A 17,782-nucleotide genomic window follows, 5' to 3' on the forward strand; every position below is an offset into this window, starting at 1 on the left:
CAGGACCATTCGAGCCCATGCACAAAGCAGAACTCAAATACATCACCATAAAGTCTGCCTTCTTAATAGCCATACCTTCTCTACGATGAGTAAGTGAACTACAAGTGTTAACTATTGAGGAACCATACATGCAAATCCACAAGGACAAAGTTATCCTAAGGACAAGCCCTCAATTCTTACCTAAGTTAGTAAGCAAGTTCCACAAGAACCAAAGCATACAGCTGCAGTTGTCTTCCAAAACCCGCAAACACGGCTAGAAAGAGACCTCCATAACCTGGACGTAAGAAGGGCTTCACTATACTACCTACAAGAGACAAAACAACTCTGTAAAGGCAATCAATTGTTCGTCTTCCACTCAAAGTCCAACAAGAAAGCGCCCGTGACAAAGGGGATAAGTACACGTTGGATTGTAGAGGCAATTCAAGTATGCTATGCCTCAGCAGGAAAAACTCAAAACACACGACCAAAAGCCCACTCAACAAGGAGAAAGAGAGAAACCCTGGCGTTCATGGCCCACATGCCAATATACACCATATGTGCTGCGGCAACATGAGCATCCCCACACACATTCACCCAGCATTACTGCATGGATATGCAGATGACTAAGGAAGCTCAAGTGGGACAAAAGGTACTTCAACACCTGTTCACAAAGTCTTCCTCACGTACCACAGCCACCCCAAGGAGTGGGAAACCACTACATAATCTAATGCACAGCATGGGAATCCAGAAAAGGAATCCGGCTGCAAAATGAAATGGTTACTTACCAGTAGTAGTTTTGCAGCTTGAAGAGTTTTCCGGATTCACATGCAGCCCACCCACCTCCCCTCAAAGGAGGAATGTTAACAGGTGGGACAAAAGATAACTGAAACCAAGGAACTAACATCTAGATACAACAGGATTCAAGGCATACCCTGGAGGAAAAAAAAGGAAAATAAATCTGAAGATAGCTACCACGCACAGGAACTTCCTGGGCACCCTCTGACATCACACAAGGGATAGCCCTAGCACCAAATGGTGGTCAATGACGCCACAAGCAACAAAAAAAAGGCTATTGTGGACTCAACCACTAGATGGCGGAATAATGGACAGCGTGTAAATCCAGAAAACTCTTCAAGCTGTAAAACTACTCCTACTGGTAAATAACCATTTAGTTATTATCATTTTATTGTTATTTTTTGCACTGCTCAAAGAGCAGTGTGGCGATGCTCCACCACCTTAGCGGAGGAGCTGCCACTGTCTACACCACTCCCCTTTACACCACTCCCCTTTACGCCACTCCACTTTACGCCACTCTACACTATGCCACTCCACTCTATTCCACTCTACACCACTCCGCTCTGTCACTCTACTCTAAGCCACTCCACTGTACACTATTCCACTCTATGCTGCCTGCACTCTGGACCACTTCACTCAACTCCACTCTGTGTATCTATTTTATGCCACTGTACTCTATGCCACTGTACTCTATGCCACTCCACTCTATTCCACTCTTTTTCACTCCACTCTTCTTCTCTCCACTCCATGCCACTCCACTCTATGCCGCTCCACTCTATGCCACCTTCATCTGTGCCACTTAACACCACTTCACCGTACAACTCTGTACTCTATGCCACACCATTCTATACCAAACTATGCCACTCTGCTGTACCCTACCCCACTCTACCCCACTCCACTCTAAGCCGTTTCACCCTATTCCTCTTTATCGTACGCCATTTCAAGCTATGCCACTTCACTCTACGCCACTTCACTCTATGCCACTTCACTCTGCCACTCCACTCTGGTCCACTCTATGCCACTCCACTGTGTGCCACTTCATCTACACCACTCAACTCAAAGACACTCCACTCTACGTGACTCCACTACACACTACCACTCTATGCCACACCACTATATGCGATACGACTCTTCACCACTCCCCTCTTTACCACTCCCCTCTTCACCACTTCCCTCTACACCACTCCACTCTACGCCACTCCACTCTACGCCACTCCACTTTTCCACTCTACTCCACTCCAGACTATGCCACTCCACTCTACGCCACTCCACGCTATTTCACTCTATGGAACTCCCCTCCACTCCACTCTATGCCACTCCAGTCTAAACCACTGCACTGTATGCTATTTTACATTAAGCCACTCCACTTTACACCACAACAGTCAATGCCACTCCACTGTACGCCACTCAGCTCTATGCCACTGCACTCAGTCACCCCATTTCAGTCTATTCCACTTCAATTTACGCCACTCCAATGTATGCCACTCCATGCTGCACCACTCCTGTCTATGCCACTTCATTCTATGGTATTCCACCCCAATCCACTCTGCCCGACTTTACTCCAAGCTATTTAACTCTACACCATGCCACTGCACTGTGCGCTGTTCCACTTTACGCCACTCCACTCTACAATATTCCACTCCACCCCACTCCAGTCTGTTATTCCAGTCTACCCCATTCCATTCTACACCATTCCACTCTACTCCACTTTGCTTCATTCCACTCTACTCCACCCTATGCCACACGACTCTAGCTGACTCCATGCCACTTCATTCTACGCTGTTTCACTGTATGCTGCTCCACTATACACCAAGCCACTTAACTCTACAACACTCTACTCAATGCCACTCCACTCTGTGCTATTCTACTCTATGCCACTCAAATGTACGCCACTCCTCTCTATGCCACTCCGCTCTACTCAACTCTATACCACTCCATCCAATTCCACTCTCTGCCACTCCACTCTACACCACTACACTGTATGCTATTTAACTGTATGCCACTTCGCTCTATTCCACTCCACCATACACTATTCCACTATACTCCATTCTACGCCACTCTTCATCACTCCACTCTACCCCACTTTATTCTTTTCTACTCTACTCTACGCCACTGCATGCTATTCCACATTATGCCACTCCGCTCTATACGCCTTTGCCATATTTCACTCTGTGCTTCTCCACTCTTCACTATTCCACTTTCCACCACTCCACTCTATGCTATTCAACTCAATGCCACTCCACTCTACACCATCCACTCTACGCAATTCCACTCTACACCACTCCACTGTATGCCACTCAACTGTATGCCACTCTGTTGTACGCCACTCAGCTGTACGCCATTCAACTGTACGCCATTCAACTGTACGCCACTCGGCTGTATGCCACTCTACTCTAAACCACTCTATTCTACACCACTCCACGCCACTCCAAACCATTCTACTCTATGCTACTCTACTCTACGCAACTCCACTCTAAGCCACTCCACTCTGCCATTCCACTCTACTCCATGGCATATTAAGGGAAATCCAAATTTGTATGTATATAGGGACGCGGATCCAGCAGTCCCCGTGTTGAAATCCGATTGTCTGCCAACACTTGAACCAGGAAGTGTTGTCAGCGATCTTGGAACTTGGCCTGAACTGAGTCCCTCAAAAAACATAAAAAATAAAGAAAGGGGGGCAGAGTTGGAGTACCGTGACCCCCTAGGACTGGCGTTGGGTCCCACAGAGACTCCGCTGGGGGGAGGATGGGGTCAATTTTGCAGCAAAGTTGAGGGCCAAATCCCAGGGGCACTGCTTTTATCAATGGGGGGGGGGAGGTGCCCTTGCGGCACAGCTGCACCTAGAGTCCGGCATCTCCCCGGGGCAAACAATAGCAAAATAATCCTGGGGGCCCGCAGGGCCCCCACACATGCTTGGGGACCGCCATCTCCTTGGGACAAACAATGATAACTTAATGCGGTAGGGGGCACGGACCCCTCCCGCAGCCCTGCGGGCCGCCATCTCCCCAGTGCTATACTTTAAATCTCTCCCAGCAGCGCTGGGGTCTGTCACCTCCCCAGGGCTTTACTTTAATTGAATGCGGGAGGGCTTCACAGACCCCCCTACAGACCTTGGAGCTTTTCTTTAATTGAATGCGGGCGGCTAAATCCAAGAAAGGAGGGGGGCAGCGCAACTCCTTCCTGGAGCCATAGATGGCCCTAGGGACCGCCAACCTCCCAGGGCTGCTGGCTCCTGCTATGTGCCGGGTGTTAAAGCTCACCCCAAGCTACAACAAACACTCCACTTCCAGAGAGAGTAGAGTGTAGAAAAATGCTCCCGCTTGCTAGAGGAGGAGCATTCATCTGTTTCCCTGCCCGCTGTCAAGTGAGTGGGGAAACAGACAAATTGGTTTCACATACAGGGGGCTGCATTTCCAGCAGCTCCCTAAGTGTGAAAGCAATGCCGGCTCCCATAGGAGGCGGGGTGTCAGTAGGCACCGCTGAGGCCTTCAGGCTCCCCTGCAGTCCTTGGGGAGAGTGGGTGTAATCAGCATTTCTGTATGCCTGTCTTTGAATGCTTGGATTATCACATTAAATCCAGACCATTTGGCTTTGCCAATGCTTGCTGTCTCTTGTACCTAATCTGTGCCTTAATTGATCTGCGGTTTGTACGTCTTATGAAAACCCCTAATATTTAGAAGGTATCTTTACTGCGGTCTGAAATCATTTGGAGTGAAATAGCTGAAAAAATATTAATAAACGTTAGATAAATAACAAACATTGTGCTGGCCAACAAATGTCATTCAGAAAGAAATATGAATACATTTATCATTGTGCTCTTGGCAAGTCATGGTTTGATTTTCTTTTACATTGATAGGATACTGTTTCAGCATTGCTAGAGCGAACATCTGCAGAGCTTGAAGCAGTAGAACAAGAATTAGCTCAAGAAAAAGAGGAGGAAGAAGACCATGAACAGCAGGAAGATTGGTAAAGTGTTCCATTACTAGACCCACTTATTTTTTTAACAATATCAACAATTCTACATCCTTATAGATTCATGCAAACTCAAATGTTATTTGTGGGGGCGGAATTCATATTAACATATAGAGGGGTTTGAATTATTTTCAACATTGATGTTACAAATTATAGGTTTATGGGCGGTTTAAAATTATGATACCCATATCTAATTACATCAAAAAATCTCTCACCTCACCACCTGTTTCTTTAGGCAATCATTTTATGTTTGTTCTTAATCCTGCTTTTTTACATCAAAAAATATAAACTTAATTAGAATCACAAAACATAACAGAGGTAGTGACATTGCGAGGTTCATATCACATGTATTTTCTCAGTAACTCAATCACACACGGTGACAGAGAATGCGGCAGGTGTTAGAAGCAGAGCTCTGCCGACATTCTCCTACCATCCTCAGGTCTGTCAAAACCCAAGAGATGCAGAATATGGTGGGTGAGACTGCCAGCCACCCCTTTGTTTGGGTCTCAGGAGGCCAGGGTAGGGGTGGGATACACCGGAGAGGTCTTTATGATTTAACAATGGTGAAAAATACGTTTATTTGCCAGTATTGCTATGTCTTATCAGTGAATAGCCGGATTTACAATCTGGTTTTAATGGTGATGGATCTCTGTCAGAGCAATAACAGTAGGCTTTCTTGCTGCCATATATATCTTAAACATCATCTCAAGCAGCAAGGTATCCCTTCCATTTGCCCCTAGATTTAACACATTTTTTGTGCAAGCCCTTTCTATATATTATTATCTCTAGCATCATCTACCTCTTTCTACCTTTCAGGTGGTTGTTTTATTCATCGGGGCTACATTCATTCATACCACCGCTCTTCTATTTGGCTGTCATCGACTCTGGGCAGAGTATAATTTTCTTTATGAAGTGGTTTCTATATCTCTTCACAGATTTAGGACTGTCTGCTTCGGTCCTAGTTAGACAGTCCTTTCACCACGGGCGAGGTCACTTCATAAATGCTATATGTGCTGTTATCACTAAAGTGTGCAAAAAGGTTCCTTGTCCTGTCACTAATCAGGATTTCAGAGAGTCACTCCAATTCACCTACCACATGACGGTCCTAGTGTAATATACATGGTTCATGTTTTTCTATTGGACCAGTCTCAGCTTCTACCAAATCACCATCTTCCTCAGACATTTATTGGACGTTTAGCACCCCTTCTTCAATATTCCTCGGCCCACTTGCAATTTTCCTTTGTTTTCTCGCAATGTGCCCAGTATGAAGTCTATGGGTGTCATATGTTTCCTGAATATTGGTTGATTTTATTTCAACTTCCACTATCTGTGCCTTTATAGAAGATCATTCTGTAGCTCTAGGTAGCTTTAAAATTGATGTTTCTCAAAGCAAATATTTTCCTTGAATACGACAGAATCTTCATATGGTAGCGTATCCAGTTAGAGATACCTAATATGTTTCACTTTTGGAACTCCATCAATTTCTTGATTTGATGCATTACCCAATCCACCACAAAGGGATGTCTCTAGAGCTTTCTTATCCATTTCACAACTCCTGCCACTTTTTTCCTTGAGGACACTACAGATTTTGTAGCAAATGGCATTTTTCTTGTGCACACCCCTCCATGCGTCATAGGTATTTTTGACTTTCCATCCTCATGAGCTCTTTAAAACATGAAAGTTCTGCGTGTGCCAATCTATGATAAACTGGGTATTTGTTGCTTTGACTGAGGTGTCCTGGGTCCCTGCTAACCAGGTTCCCAGTACCAGTGTTCTTTCCCTAAAACTATGCCACAATTGGTACAGCTTCAGAGGCCCTTGTAAGTCCCTAGTAAATGGTACTCCTGGTACCTAGGGCATCGGCACTGAAGAGAGACCCAAAAGGTAGCGGCACGCAGTGTGCCACCCAAGGGTCCCCTCACCAAGGCCATGCACACTGCCATTGCAGACTGTGTGCATTTGTAGCAGACAAAACCGAACAGTCGACTGGGCACACATCCCTGTGTGCCATGCCCACAGACACTGCATGGTCAGTAGGTAAGAAATCCCTCCAGCAGACCTTATAGCCCATAGCCAGGGTGCACTATATCTCCTGTGAGGACATATCTGCATGAGCAATATCTATGTCGATACTTGGACATTGTAAATGAACAGGGAAGCCAAAGGCAGTACATTGGCTGAGCAGTCGTCATGACCAGTTCCCCAGCTCCATGATGACGTCACTGTATTATGGGATATTTGGTACCAAAAATCTTGTCCTAATAAACCTTCAATGATTCCAGTGTCAGATTTAATAATAAATGCACACAAAGGACTCATTAGAGAGGTCCCCTGAAACCCACCAGCCCTTAGTGGGGTCAGAGACTAGTCTTAGTCAGCCTGTCACCATTAGACAAAGTTCAGACCTCATGGGGTATGCACCAGCGTGCTCAGAGGTCGAGAACAATGCCTGTCCTGGGTGAAGTTGTTCATAGCTCCTCCCGGTCAGGAAGAGACATCTGTGGCGGGAATCTTCAAAGACCATGTCACCTTTGAAATGTGACCCCAGCCTCTCCTGATAGTAGGAGTGGGCCCTCACCCCGTTTGCTAGGAAGACAGGTGGAAAAACCTAGAAACTCCACCCGTCATGTGCTGAAGGCGAGGTGAAGACATTTTTCAATGCGTACCATCTTGAAGATGGTGGGACATCTCTAATCAGGGCTAAGGCTATGTCCCCCTCCCGCAGGAGGGGGGAATAATAATATAGAGTGTAGACAAACTCTGCCTTCATGTGTGACATACCATTACCTCATGTATCACTTAAAAGTTGAGAGGCAATCAACAGAGCTGGTAAAAAAATAACTTCTGAGACTATGCCCTTTTCTATACCTTCCTTGCTCGATTAAATTTAATATTATAGTGACACAGGCTGGTCCCTTCTCTTGACCCACATAAACTAGAAAACAGAAGAGGGATTTAAGGAAGTACATTTTTTCAGTGCCCACCATCATGAAGATGGTGAGACTTCTCCATTGAGGGCTAGGTTCCGATGATATTTTTCTTCTCTCTCGTATACCTAGAATAAATAACAGCAGAATAAAATTAATTGTTGCCCAAGTCCTGCATTACAAGTGTACTTTTCTTAGTATTGTTTTGGGCAGAAACACAGGGCAATCCTTTATTGATTTAATTACTATTTTATCATCAGTGTTTCCATAGTGGTTATTCAGAAGCCGAGACTATTTTTTAACTACATATTGATGCTCTTTAGCAGCAGTGCACAGTTCATTAATCCTGCATCATAAGCACTTCTTGAAAACAACCGAGATACACAAACACATAACAAACAACACCTCTGTGCACAGTGTATGGTAGTATTAATAGTAATTATTACATTTATTGTATTAATCTTACAAATTACAATAAAACCATATCTCATGATCATTATAAAAACAATTAAAAAGGTTCAAATATACTATTAACATCATCCTAAAATGTATGAACTTGGTCTAAAAATCTTGTTAGTTTTATGATAGAAGTGTTATCTTTAATAAGGAAACAGTATCAGACAGCATCTGTAGTTAATCTTATTTCTGCATCATTAAAAATCGATCTCAGGTAAAATCTTCTCCAATACAATAGTTTTGTACATGTACATGGTACATGCATAAGAGTTTCCATTTGGTATCCTCAAAGTCAGCAAGCAGACTTTTCTTGCTGGAGTCAGTTTCAGGACCCTCAAATTCAAAAAATAGGAATGTAAAGAAGTCTAAGGGCCTGATTTGGATGTTGGTGGATCTGGTCTTGCTGTCACTTTTCAGACGGTTTTCCTGCCTGCTGCTTTGGCGGTCTGCCGGCTGTAATTATATGTTGGAGGGTGTATGGAGGAAAGACCTTTGGAGTCCTACCGTCTCCACCAGAATCTTCATCCCGCATCAACGGCGTCATAGGCAAAACCAGCTGTTGGTGGGAGTCCCACCAACATTACCGCTGTGCCTATTATGATGTGCATTTCCGTCGAGGTAACTGTTGCGGGGGAAAAGAGGTGAACACTTACCTTTTTTTGGTTCCCCGCTTCCGTTTCCATCTTGTACCCCATTGTCCAGTCTTTCTGTGCTACTGCTACTTACCCATGATCCTTAAGAAACACTGTTGTGGCCGGAATCTAAGGTAGTCTGTGTCACTTGTCTCACTACGAATTGTGTGTTAACATTTGCTTTAGCCTCGTGTATTTTTACATTGCACTTATATGCACTTTTTGTGTCATGCATAAATGTTCATCTTACAACTTATTGCGGTAAAGGGTACAACCTGTATTGACACTTAAAAAATATGTATTATGTGGTGATGGTTGTGGGTGTTGTACTTGTGGTGCCTTTGGGTGTACATTCAATAGTGAGTATATGTTGTTGGTGTACTATGCTATTTGTTAAAAACAAAAGGGGATTACACATAACATACATATACATTTTGACCCTTTCACAACATGCATATGTAGTGAGGCTATTATGAGTAGTACTTACCTGTCTCCACACTACCAGGGACTCACTTCAACAGGAATCCGCCGCCAGCACAATAGGGACATTGTTAGACCTGGCATTTCTTGGCGTGATTACCCCTGACTTTTTGCCTCTACCTCCTCTATTTTTGTAACTGTAATTGGTTGTCCATGATTGGTATGTTTGCCTTACTAGTAAAGTCCCTAGTAAAGTGCACTATGTGTGCCAGGGCTGGTAATGCAAATTCTACTAGTGGGCCTGCAGCACTAATTGTGCCACCCACACAAGTAGCCCTAAAGAGAGAACTCGGGCCTGCAACTGCAGTGCCTGCGCGCAGTTTGTTAAACTGTCATGTTGTCCTGACAAGTGCACCCACTTGCCAGGCTTTACCGTTCCCTTTCTATGCACATCAGACACCCCTATGGTAGGTCCAACGTACCCTCCCTGGGCAGGGTGCAGTGTATGTGGAAGGTAGGACATGTACTAACAGTGAAATACTCTCCATTTCGTTTATCACTGTTGAAAGGCCATCTTGCCCATAGGACAGAATAGGGAAGGGTGTGTAATATGTTGCCAGTCTATCTTCCCAAAGACTTAAGATGGAGAGGTGAAGTTTAGTGTGCCTGAACTCACAATTTAATAACACATCGTTTGTGAAGGTTGTTTTTAAATTGCGTGTTTAGAAACCACTCTTTTAGAAGTGGCTGGGTTTTTGTGCTCTAACATTTCTGTCTGTCTCTGACTGGTTGTGGATTGACTGTCTGGATTTTAATGTGTTAGGCTCTGGGGAATGTCTTGACCCAGGGGAGGAGGTGAGACAGCAACAGGCTGACCTGCATCTGGAGTGTAGGGGGAGAGGAGCCCTTGGAGGGGAAGAGGCATGGGTTGCTGCCATAAAAAAATGGCTCCATCTCCTGCTGAGTGATTGAGTATCCAGACCCTCCACTATCAAAGGAAGAAGGTGTCACTGGCAGGGAGACACCCAGAACTGGTTTGGACAGAGGACAGTGCCCCCCTGAACACAAAGACTTCAAAGACATTTAGCGGTATAACTATGAGAGCTGAAACCCCTGGACTTTGGAATGGAACTGTTCAAGACTGTAAAGGATTGAAACTACTTTGTGGTCAAGAGGAACCTCTGCCAAGGAAGAAACAGCTGAAGAGACTGAAGGAAAGGACTGACCCTTGCTGTGTGTTCTGGTGCTGGCCTGCAGTTTGCTGATTTAACCAAGGAGAGGCTAAAGGGACTTTGCTATGTGCTGTGTCCCCATGCTTGAAAGGACTTTGCTGTGCTGTGTCCTGAAGCAACCTAACCCCAAGGGCCCGAGGAGAGCTGGCTCCCTGTTGTGGAATCTCAGGAATTCAAAAGTTTCCAGAAGTGTCTCAGCGACGCTGTGTGAGTGTGCTTTGTGCAGCCTGAGACCTTTTTAAGAATTGCCCTGTGATCATAGGCACCTGGAGTCCAAGCGAGTCTCAGCGACGCTGTGTGCTTGTGCTTTTTGCAGCCTGAGATCTTCGTTATCGCCATCGGCCCAGAATCAATCAAGTTGCATCGGAGGCCCAAGTCGCGAGAGGAGGAGAGGAGAGCAAGGACTCACCCCCCCAGGTAACGTGTGTGGCCGCCTGGGGCAGGGGACGGGCTTGGAGAGAGACGCTCTCAGCCTCTCCCGTTCTTGCAGAGTGAGCCTCTGTTCCAGTTCGTATCACGGCCCGTACTTGCCAAGGAGTGGCTGTACCGGGGCCGGAGTGTGGAGCTGCACTGTGGTTTACACCATACCCTTGTTTGGTGCATATGTTGGCGGAGGCAAGTGACAGAGAGACCGTCTGAAGCACTATGATCGGTGCCGAAGTGCCTTGCTCATTGCATTGTTTCCGCATTACAAACTGCCTGATAGTTGCATTACGCATTGAATTTGTTTGCATAACGAACTAGCTGATTGTTGCATTACACATTCCATTATTTTGGCATTACGAACTGCTGGATTGTTGCATAACAAACTGCATTTTCTTTTACATTACAAATTGCCTGATTCTTGCATTACAAACTGCATAGCATTGCATTAGGACTGGACTGCATTGGATCATCTAGAATTGCTCATTAATACTGCCAGAACCTACAAGGGCTGGCTGGCCTAATAACCGGCCAGGAGGAATATTACAAAAACGCATATGTTGGATTATTATCGTGTGGTCTCATCGTATATCTTTTTATATAAACATATACTTGTTTTTCTATGAAACTCACGTGGAGTCCTTTTGTGGTGTCATCATTGGGTCACTGAGAGCGTGGTTGCAAATACTTTACACATTTGCCTTGAAGATAAACCTGGCTGCTCATGCCAAGCTACCGAGGGGGTGAGCAGGGGCTATCTGGGAAGGTATCCTTACTTTCCCCGACGTGGAAGCGAGGGTCCCTACTTGGCCTAAGGTACCTACCTCAGCTAACTAGGGAATCCCATTTCTAACAGACATCTAAATTGGTTTGACTCAAATCTGCCGGCTTGACAGGGATGGAGTACTGTCAGCCAGCAGACAAGACTGCTGAAGCAGCGGGAAACAGTCTGTTGACACAACATCTAAACACGGCGGAAGGGACGCCGTCAGCTCAATGGAGTACTTGGAACTGCCACCACAGTGGGACAGCGGTAGCACAGCCAAGATCTAAATCATGCCCTAAATCTTGGTATTTCAGTTTAATTGTGCTCTGCAAAATCAAGCTGATGTAATCCTATTGAGTTATCGAAGAAGATTCTGAAACTAGTTCCTTATGCTTGTATTTCTGGCGCATAGTCAAATCGTTCTCCCTCCGACTATGAAATAAAGATGTTCATATGTTACATTGATCAGATGCTCGATTCAGTTTGACCAGGGATTCCACATCTGGTAAATCCTTTGTCTTTAAAACCTCGCTTAATGATGCAAGATTTACCTCCATATCTTTGTGTGAGTTTTTTTTTTAAAGTTTTGAATATATTAGGTATTTCATAGTTGTAGGATCTGCTCCAGCACAATTACATAAATAGTTCAAAGCATCCCTAATATTGAGTAGCATTATGGATTTTAAATTCAGCTCCAACCTGATGACACAATGAGGGGTGGTTGTGAGAAAATGTAAAGGTTTGCTTAAACTCTGCAGAAAATCCTTGTCCAAGTTCAGTATGAGCTTATTGGAAGAGACGAGTGAGACATAAAGTAGATGAGGAATGCGCTTCATTCTTAGACCTTTTAACGATAAATGAATTGCCCTTCCACCAAATAGTTCAGAAAATCTCTTTATTGATTCAGTGATAATATTGAATTTTAGCTTTCTAGTCGATTGGTGGTTACTCCATGATAACCTGGTATCATTCATAATCCCTAACACTTATACTGACTGGCTGTTTTATTTGTGGAGTCCCCGAAAACCCATGTTTGTGTCTTTCCAGATACCATGATCTTTGTTTAGGGCTTGCGCCCTGTGTTGCACTGCGCAGCAGTGCTCGCGCAGGCGAGAGTCTTTTTGTCCGGGGTTCTGAAATGGACCCTGGAATTGTACACGTTCGTGCGTGTATTTTTACTTTTGTGGCCTGCTATTGGCCTTTACCTGTGTGTTCGTTTTTAAAATAGCACACAATAGACCAAAGGGGGGCGCGTTGCTCTGCCCATGACCTATTGGTGTCTATAACGTGCATTACTGCCATATGGTTTCAATTATCGTGCCCTATACGGGCGCGATAATTGAAACCATATGGCACACCCGTGCGCACCACTCACCTCTTTGTTTTATGATTGCTTCTGTCTACCAATTGCACTTCTTTCCATTCCCTGTTCATGCCCCCTACCACTTTTTCTGTGCCTGTTTTTCTTTACCCTCACCCCTGTGCACCCCTCTTGTCTTTCCCTTGTACCCCTTCCATTTTACCTCTCGCCTGTAATATATTTAATTTATTTACCTCCTTTTTATTTATTTCTTGAAACCCCTCCCTTTTAATCTGCCAAGTATCGGCGTATCTCCTTTTCGTCTCTCGCCTGTGTCTCCATCTCCTTCCTAGTATATTCTTTTCCTCCACCTCTTCTTTCTCTCCCTGTGCACTCTCACCCCCTCCCCTCCTCTGCGCTGGTTGCAGCTTGGTTGCCCCTGTATACTTGCCGTAGGTGTGCTCCCCTCCCACACTCTCTCTCCCTCTAGTTGGGAGGTACTCCCCTTCGGCACATGAAGGAATCTCTATCGCAGGGACAGCATCCCTACCTCCGTTACCGTGGCAAACCCTGGGAGTGCAGTGCCTGCACCTCCTCCCGCTGAGGGTGAGTGTTGCGGAGACCTCATGGAGCTGCTGCCCGAGCCTGGGGCCCATCAGGGGGACACCCCTCCCTCCCCCCGGAGCCATTCTCCTCCGGACAGCCCTTCTCCGGCCAGCCCATCCCGTCTGGCCGAAAACCCAGGGACCCCTCCTGGCAGCACTTCCCCTCCAGGCAGCCCACCTCTGCCCACCGACCATGGCGACCCCTTGACCCCACCGCGAAGTCCTTCCCTGCCGGAAGAAGACGGCGACCTCCCGGGCGGGTAAGAGACAGGGACAGGTTCAGAGCGGGATGATGGGCTGAGAGGTGTGAAGAGCTCGCAACTATTAATAACGCCTTCAGAAGGTGCGGAGTCCGCGCGATCTGCGACCGCTGAATACCTCTCACCCTCTCCTGCCTCCCTGTCATTAACATTCTTTATTAAAATTTTGCAGCACTGCCTTCCATCTTTCCTGCTCGACTTCTTTTACTTACCTTTTTTTGCCCTCTCTCTCTTAGCTTATTTCCTGTGCATTACGCCTCCTAGGTATTTTCTCGCACTTAACTCATCTTCCACCCTCCACTCTTTCTCAGCCGTCCTCCTTATTTCTCTCCATATTCCTTTCTCTTCTGTTTCACTTGTTCTCATTCTCCATCATGCTGGTTTTATCTCTCTTCTCTTTCTTCAATTCCCCACCCCTTCATTTAGTCACCTTCCTTCCCCTTCTATTTCTCCTTTTCATTCTCCCCCCTCAGTTTCTCACCCATCCTCTTTTTATTTATCCCATTTGCCCAATATTTTTCTTTCTCATTTTCTCCTCTTTCTCTCTTGATCTCTCCCTTCATCCCCCCACATTATTTCTCACACGTTCTCTTTACTCCCCACGCTCCCGTTTATCCTCGCCTCTACCACTCCTCACACCTGTTTTCTCCCCCACCGCTATCTGTTTATTTCTATTGCTCTGGGTTATTCGTATCCCGCACACCTGCCTTTCTGCCTGTGCCCATCCCTTGCGCTCATTCCCCTGACTTATCTTGTTGGCTCCCTCCCACTTTTTATCATGCGGTGCCTTTTACTAACTGCCAATCCTTTTTATGCATTGCTCACCGCTTGCTCCGATCTCTCGCTCTCTTACTCCCCATCCCATTCACGCGGCTTCTCTCCCCTCCCTCTGTCACTTGGCCTGTCAACCTCTCTCTCTTGCTTTTGTTCTCCCTTTCTGTTCACCATGGTGGTGCCCGCCTCTACCGCTTCCCAATGTGTTTGGAACAATTCTGGCTACAGGGAAGCGTGGCACCAAACTGACAGTCTCTTGTCTCCTCTCTGGCCTCAGTCGGTGGTTTTTCTGCTGGTTTATGTACCTGTGTGTTTAGGAACTCTGAACATGGCCTGCACCTGCCTACTGCTTACGTTTTATCACCCCAGAGTGCTATCAGTAGTAATATCAGTAGAAGTAAGTCAGTCAGTCGGCCAGCCCCACGTGCTCCGTTGCCTCCCATGCGCCAGTCCTAACCAGGAGCTGCCCGAATGCTGTGCAGAGACCTGCGTGGTGTACTGCGGAGCGCGTGCTGCTCTCAGCGGCTCTTCTGATTGGCCAGGATCACTTCTGCGCGCGGTACAGCAACAGCAGTTCTAATGTCGTCTATTCTCTGACTGAACACACCTTAGAGCAGCGGTTCTTAACCCGGCTCCGCAGCATCCACACAGGTAGACTGAAACTCTGTAGAAATGTAAATACAATTATCCGATTCATGTTGTGTATGTATACATAAACAAACATTTGCAATGCAATAGGTCTCGCATTTGTGAGATTTTGAGCTATTGCACTTTGTAAATGACAATGCCTTTTATTTATGTTTAAAAAACTTGTAATAATAAAAGATATTGTCATTTACAATACCAATAGGTCAAAGTTTTGAAAATGCGAGACCTATTGCATTGTAAATGCTTATTTTGATAAGTTGGCAGTTAGTCTGTTCTCCAAATTGAACTTATTTAAACGGTGTAATAGATATTGTAGACCTGTTGAGGTATGCGAAAAAGTCGCCAAATCATTGGCAAAGGTCAGATGTGATCCCAACATTGGTGGTACTCCATATTTCAGGTTAAGATACTTTGACATGTCAGCAATGTATAAAAAAATAATAAAGGGGCCAGAATACAGCCCTGCTTTAATCCATCTTCAGTACAGAATTTCGTGGAAAGAAACTTGTAGCCATTTTTCACTGCGCAGTTCGACTAAAGAGTGCAGTAGTGATGAATTGGTCCCCCATTTTGTAAGGGCGGAATCCTGTTTGGGTTGATGGAATTGGGCATCCATTTGTTGCCCACTGCGATAAGATATATAGTAGAACTGCCGCAAAAAATTTCCCTTCAAAGTCAAGGAGGACTAATAGACGATAGTTGGTCGGTCTTGTTTGGGGCCCCTTTTATATATAGGATGAACAAGCGCACCTTACAATGATGGAGGGGCCCTCCCGTTAGTGGTTACCTTCTCAAATAATTGGGCTAACAGTGAGCTCGAAATTGGGACATCGAGTTTTACGAGGTCAATTGGAAAGCCATTCGGTCCTGCAGCTTTTGAAGAGCTTTTGATTAGTTTCACAGTTTCTTTCTTAGTGATTGTTGGAAATGAATTGAAGCCCGGTCTACATTCAGGCGGACATTTGATAGATGATTTATACAGCATCTTTATATGAAAGCCCGATTTCCTCCTTATAGAAGAGCCCCAGGTGGTTATGCTGCAAATATGTACCTAACCCTCACCAACCAGGGACAGAACGCGTTTTCATTTTGTGTTGAAATCGCATGCATTAACTTGGCACAAGCTGTTTCTTGATCATTATGTTTTATTTCTGCTATTCTCTCCTTAGCACCTCCAGCTTCCTGATTTTTATGTCTCACTCCTTAGGGCAAGGTTGTTTCAGTGCACAGTTCATTAATCCTGCATCACAAGCACTCCTTTAAAACAACTGAGATACTCAAACAGGTAACAAACAGCTCTGTGCACAGTGTATGGTGTATTGCCAGAATAAACACTTACTGATCATACATTGAGAATTAACTTGGCCTGCAGATTCATAAAGCAGTCATCATACTGAAACATCACACATTAACTCAGAAAGACACATTTCTTTCTAGCTATACGTACTTCTCTTTTTGTGGACAAGCATGTGGAAGTGCCAAGCTTCTCAGAAGCTACAATGCTAGCTCCTTGCATAGGGTTTTGAAAACCTTAACTTTCAATATGTTTATGTGTGGAACGTGTATGCCTTTACTTTAAAGTAGCTTCTTTTGTGACTTAAATTTGTACCTCCAAAGTAACTGAATGTAACTACCCTTCACATGGCACTTAAGTTTTTGCAATTATTATTTTTTCATTTTGTCTCTAACCAGCAATCTGTTCTGTCTGTGAGTGGGGTGTGGAAATATCAAAATACCCCGAGGCCTACTTTCGTATTGCTCTTTCTAGTTAATTGCTTTGGCCCAACATAAAAAGCTTATAATTATTTCTGGTATTTCTCTAAAATCTAATTCCTATTACATCCAAAAGAGGACATTACTAAGATTCAGTTTCTCCATCATTACTAGTACTGTTGAATTTTCAGACATTGCCTTTTTTTTCAAATAATCCAGTGTTAAAAACAAACATGCAGCACTAACACATCGGCATTATTAACAGGCACATGCATCAAAAGAAAACACAACATATGTGCACAGGTCAATTCCAGGGGTGCAACAGGGTGTCCTTTTGACACCCTTGAAACCTGAAATTGCATGCGCAATTTGCGAGTACCTATTGGTACTCGCAAATTGCGCTTGCAATTTCCCATTCATTCCTGTAGGCCCATAGGAATGAATGGGAAGCTATTCCTTATTTGCAACTCACAATTTGCGAGTCACAAATAAGGAATATGTAGGAATCGTTATTATTATAGCGATTCCTACATGCATAGGATTTTGCGAGTCCTTAATTGCGAATCCTTAATATTCGCAATTAAGGACTTGCAAAATCCTAGCTTGATGCATGTTCCAGTATGTCCTTTAAAAGGGTTATACTTCAAAGAACAACAAGGATGTCTGCACGATTCAGGTAGGAAGTTGCTGAACCCTGAACCAGGAGTAAGTAGGCCTTTTACTGTCAGACGCGTAAACTATCCGCCTTCTTGAATGCCTCATGGGATTGCAGGAGTGCTCTTTGCGTTAGGTCTGTCATTGGGTGGGATCTGCTGTCCCACCTGCTACACTTCCAGTAGAATTCTTGGCTAATGCAGATCTCTGACTGCTGGTGGCG

At 45.0% G+C, this 17,782-nt stretch overlaps 1 protein-coding gene across 1 annotated transcript in view; it reads left to right on the plus strand.

Annotated features, from left to right (window-relative positions):
• WWC2 (WW and C2 domain containing 2) overlaps positions 1-17,782 on the plus strand; it is an 851,690-nt gene that overhangs the window by 621,101 nt on the left and 212,807 nt on the right. The window contains exon 17 of the mRNA XM_085641882.1: positions 4,634-4,743. Within this exon, the coding sequence (XP_085498008.1) occupies positions 4,634-4,743 (110 nt within the window). The remainder of the gene's footprint in view (positions 1-4,633; positions 4,744-17,782) is intronic.

Source organism: Triturus cristatus, chromosome 2_2, assembly GCF_964204655.1.
Source record: "Triturus cristatus chromosome 2_2, aTriCri1.1, whole genome shotgun sequence".
Classification (NCBI taxonomy): Eukaryota; Metazoa; Chordata; class Amphibia; order Caudata; family Salamandridae; genus Triturus; species Triturus cristatus.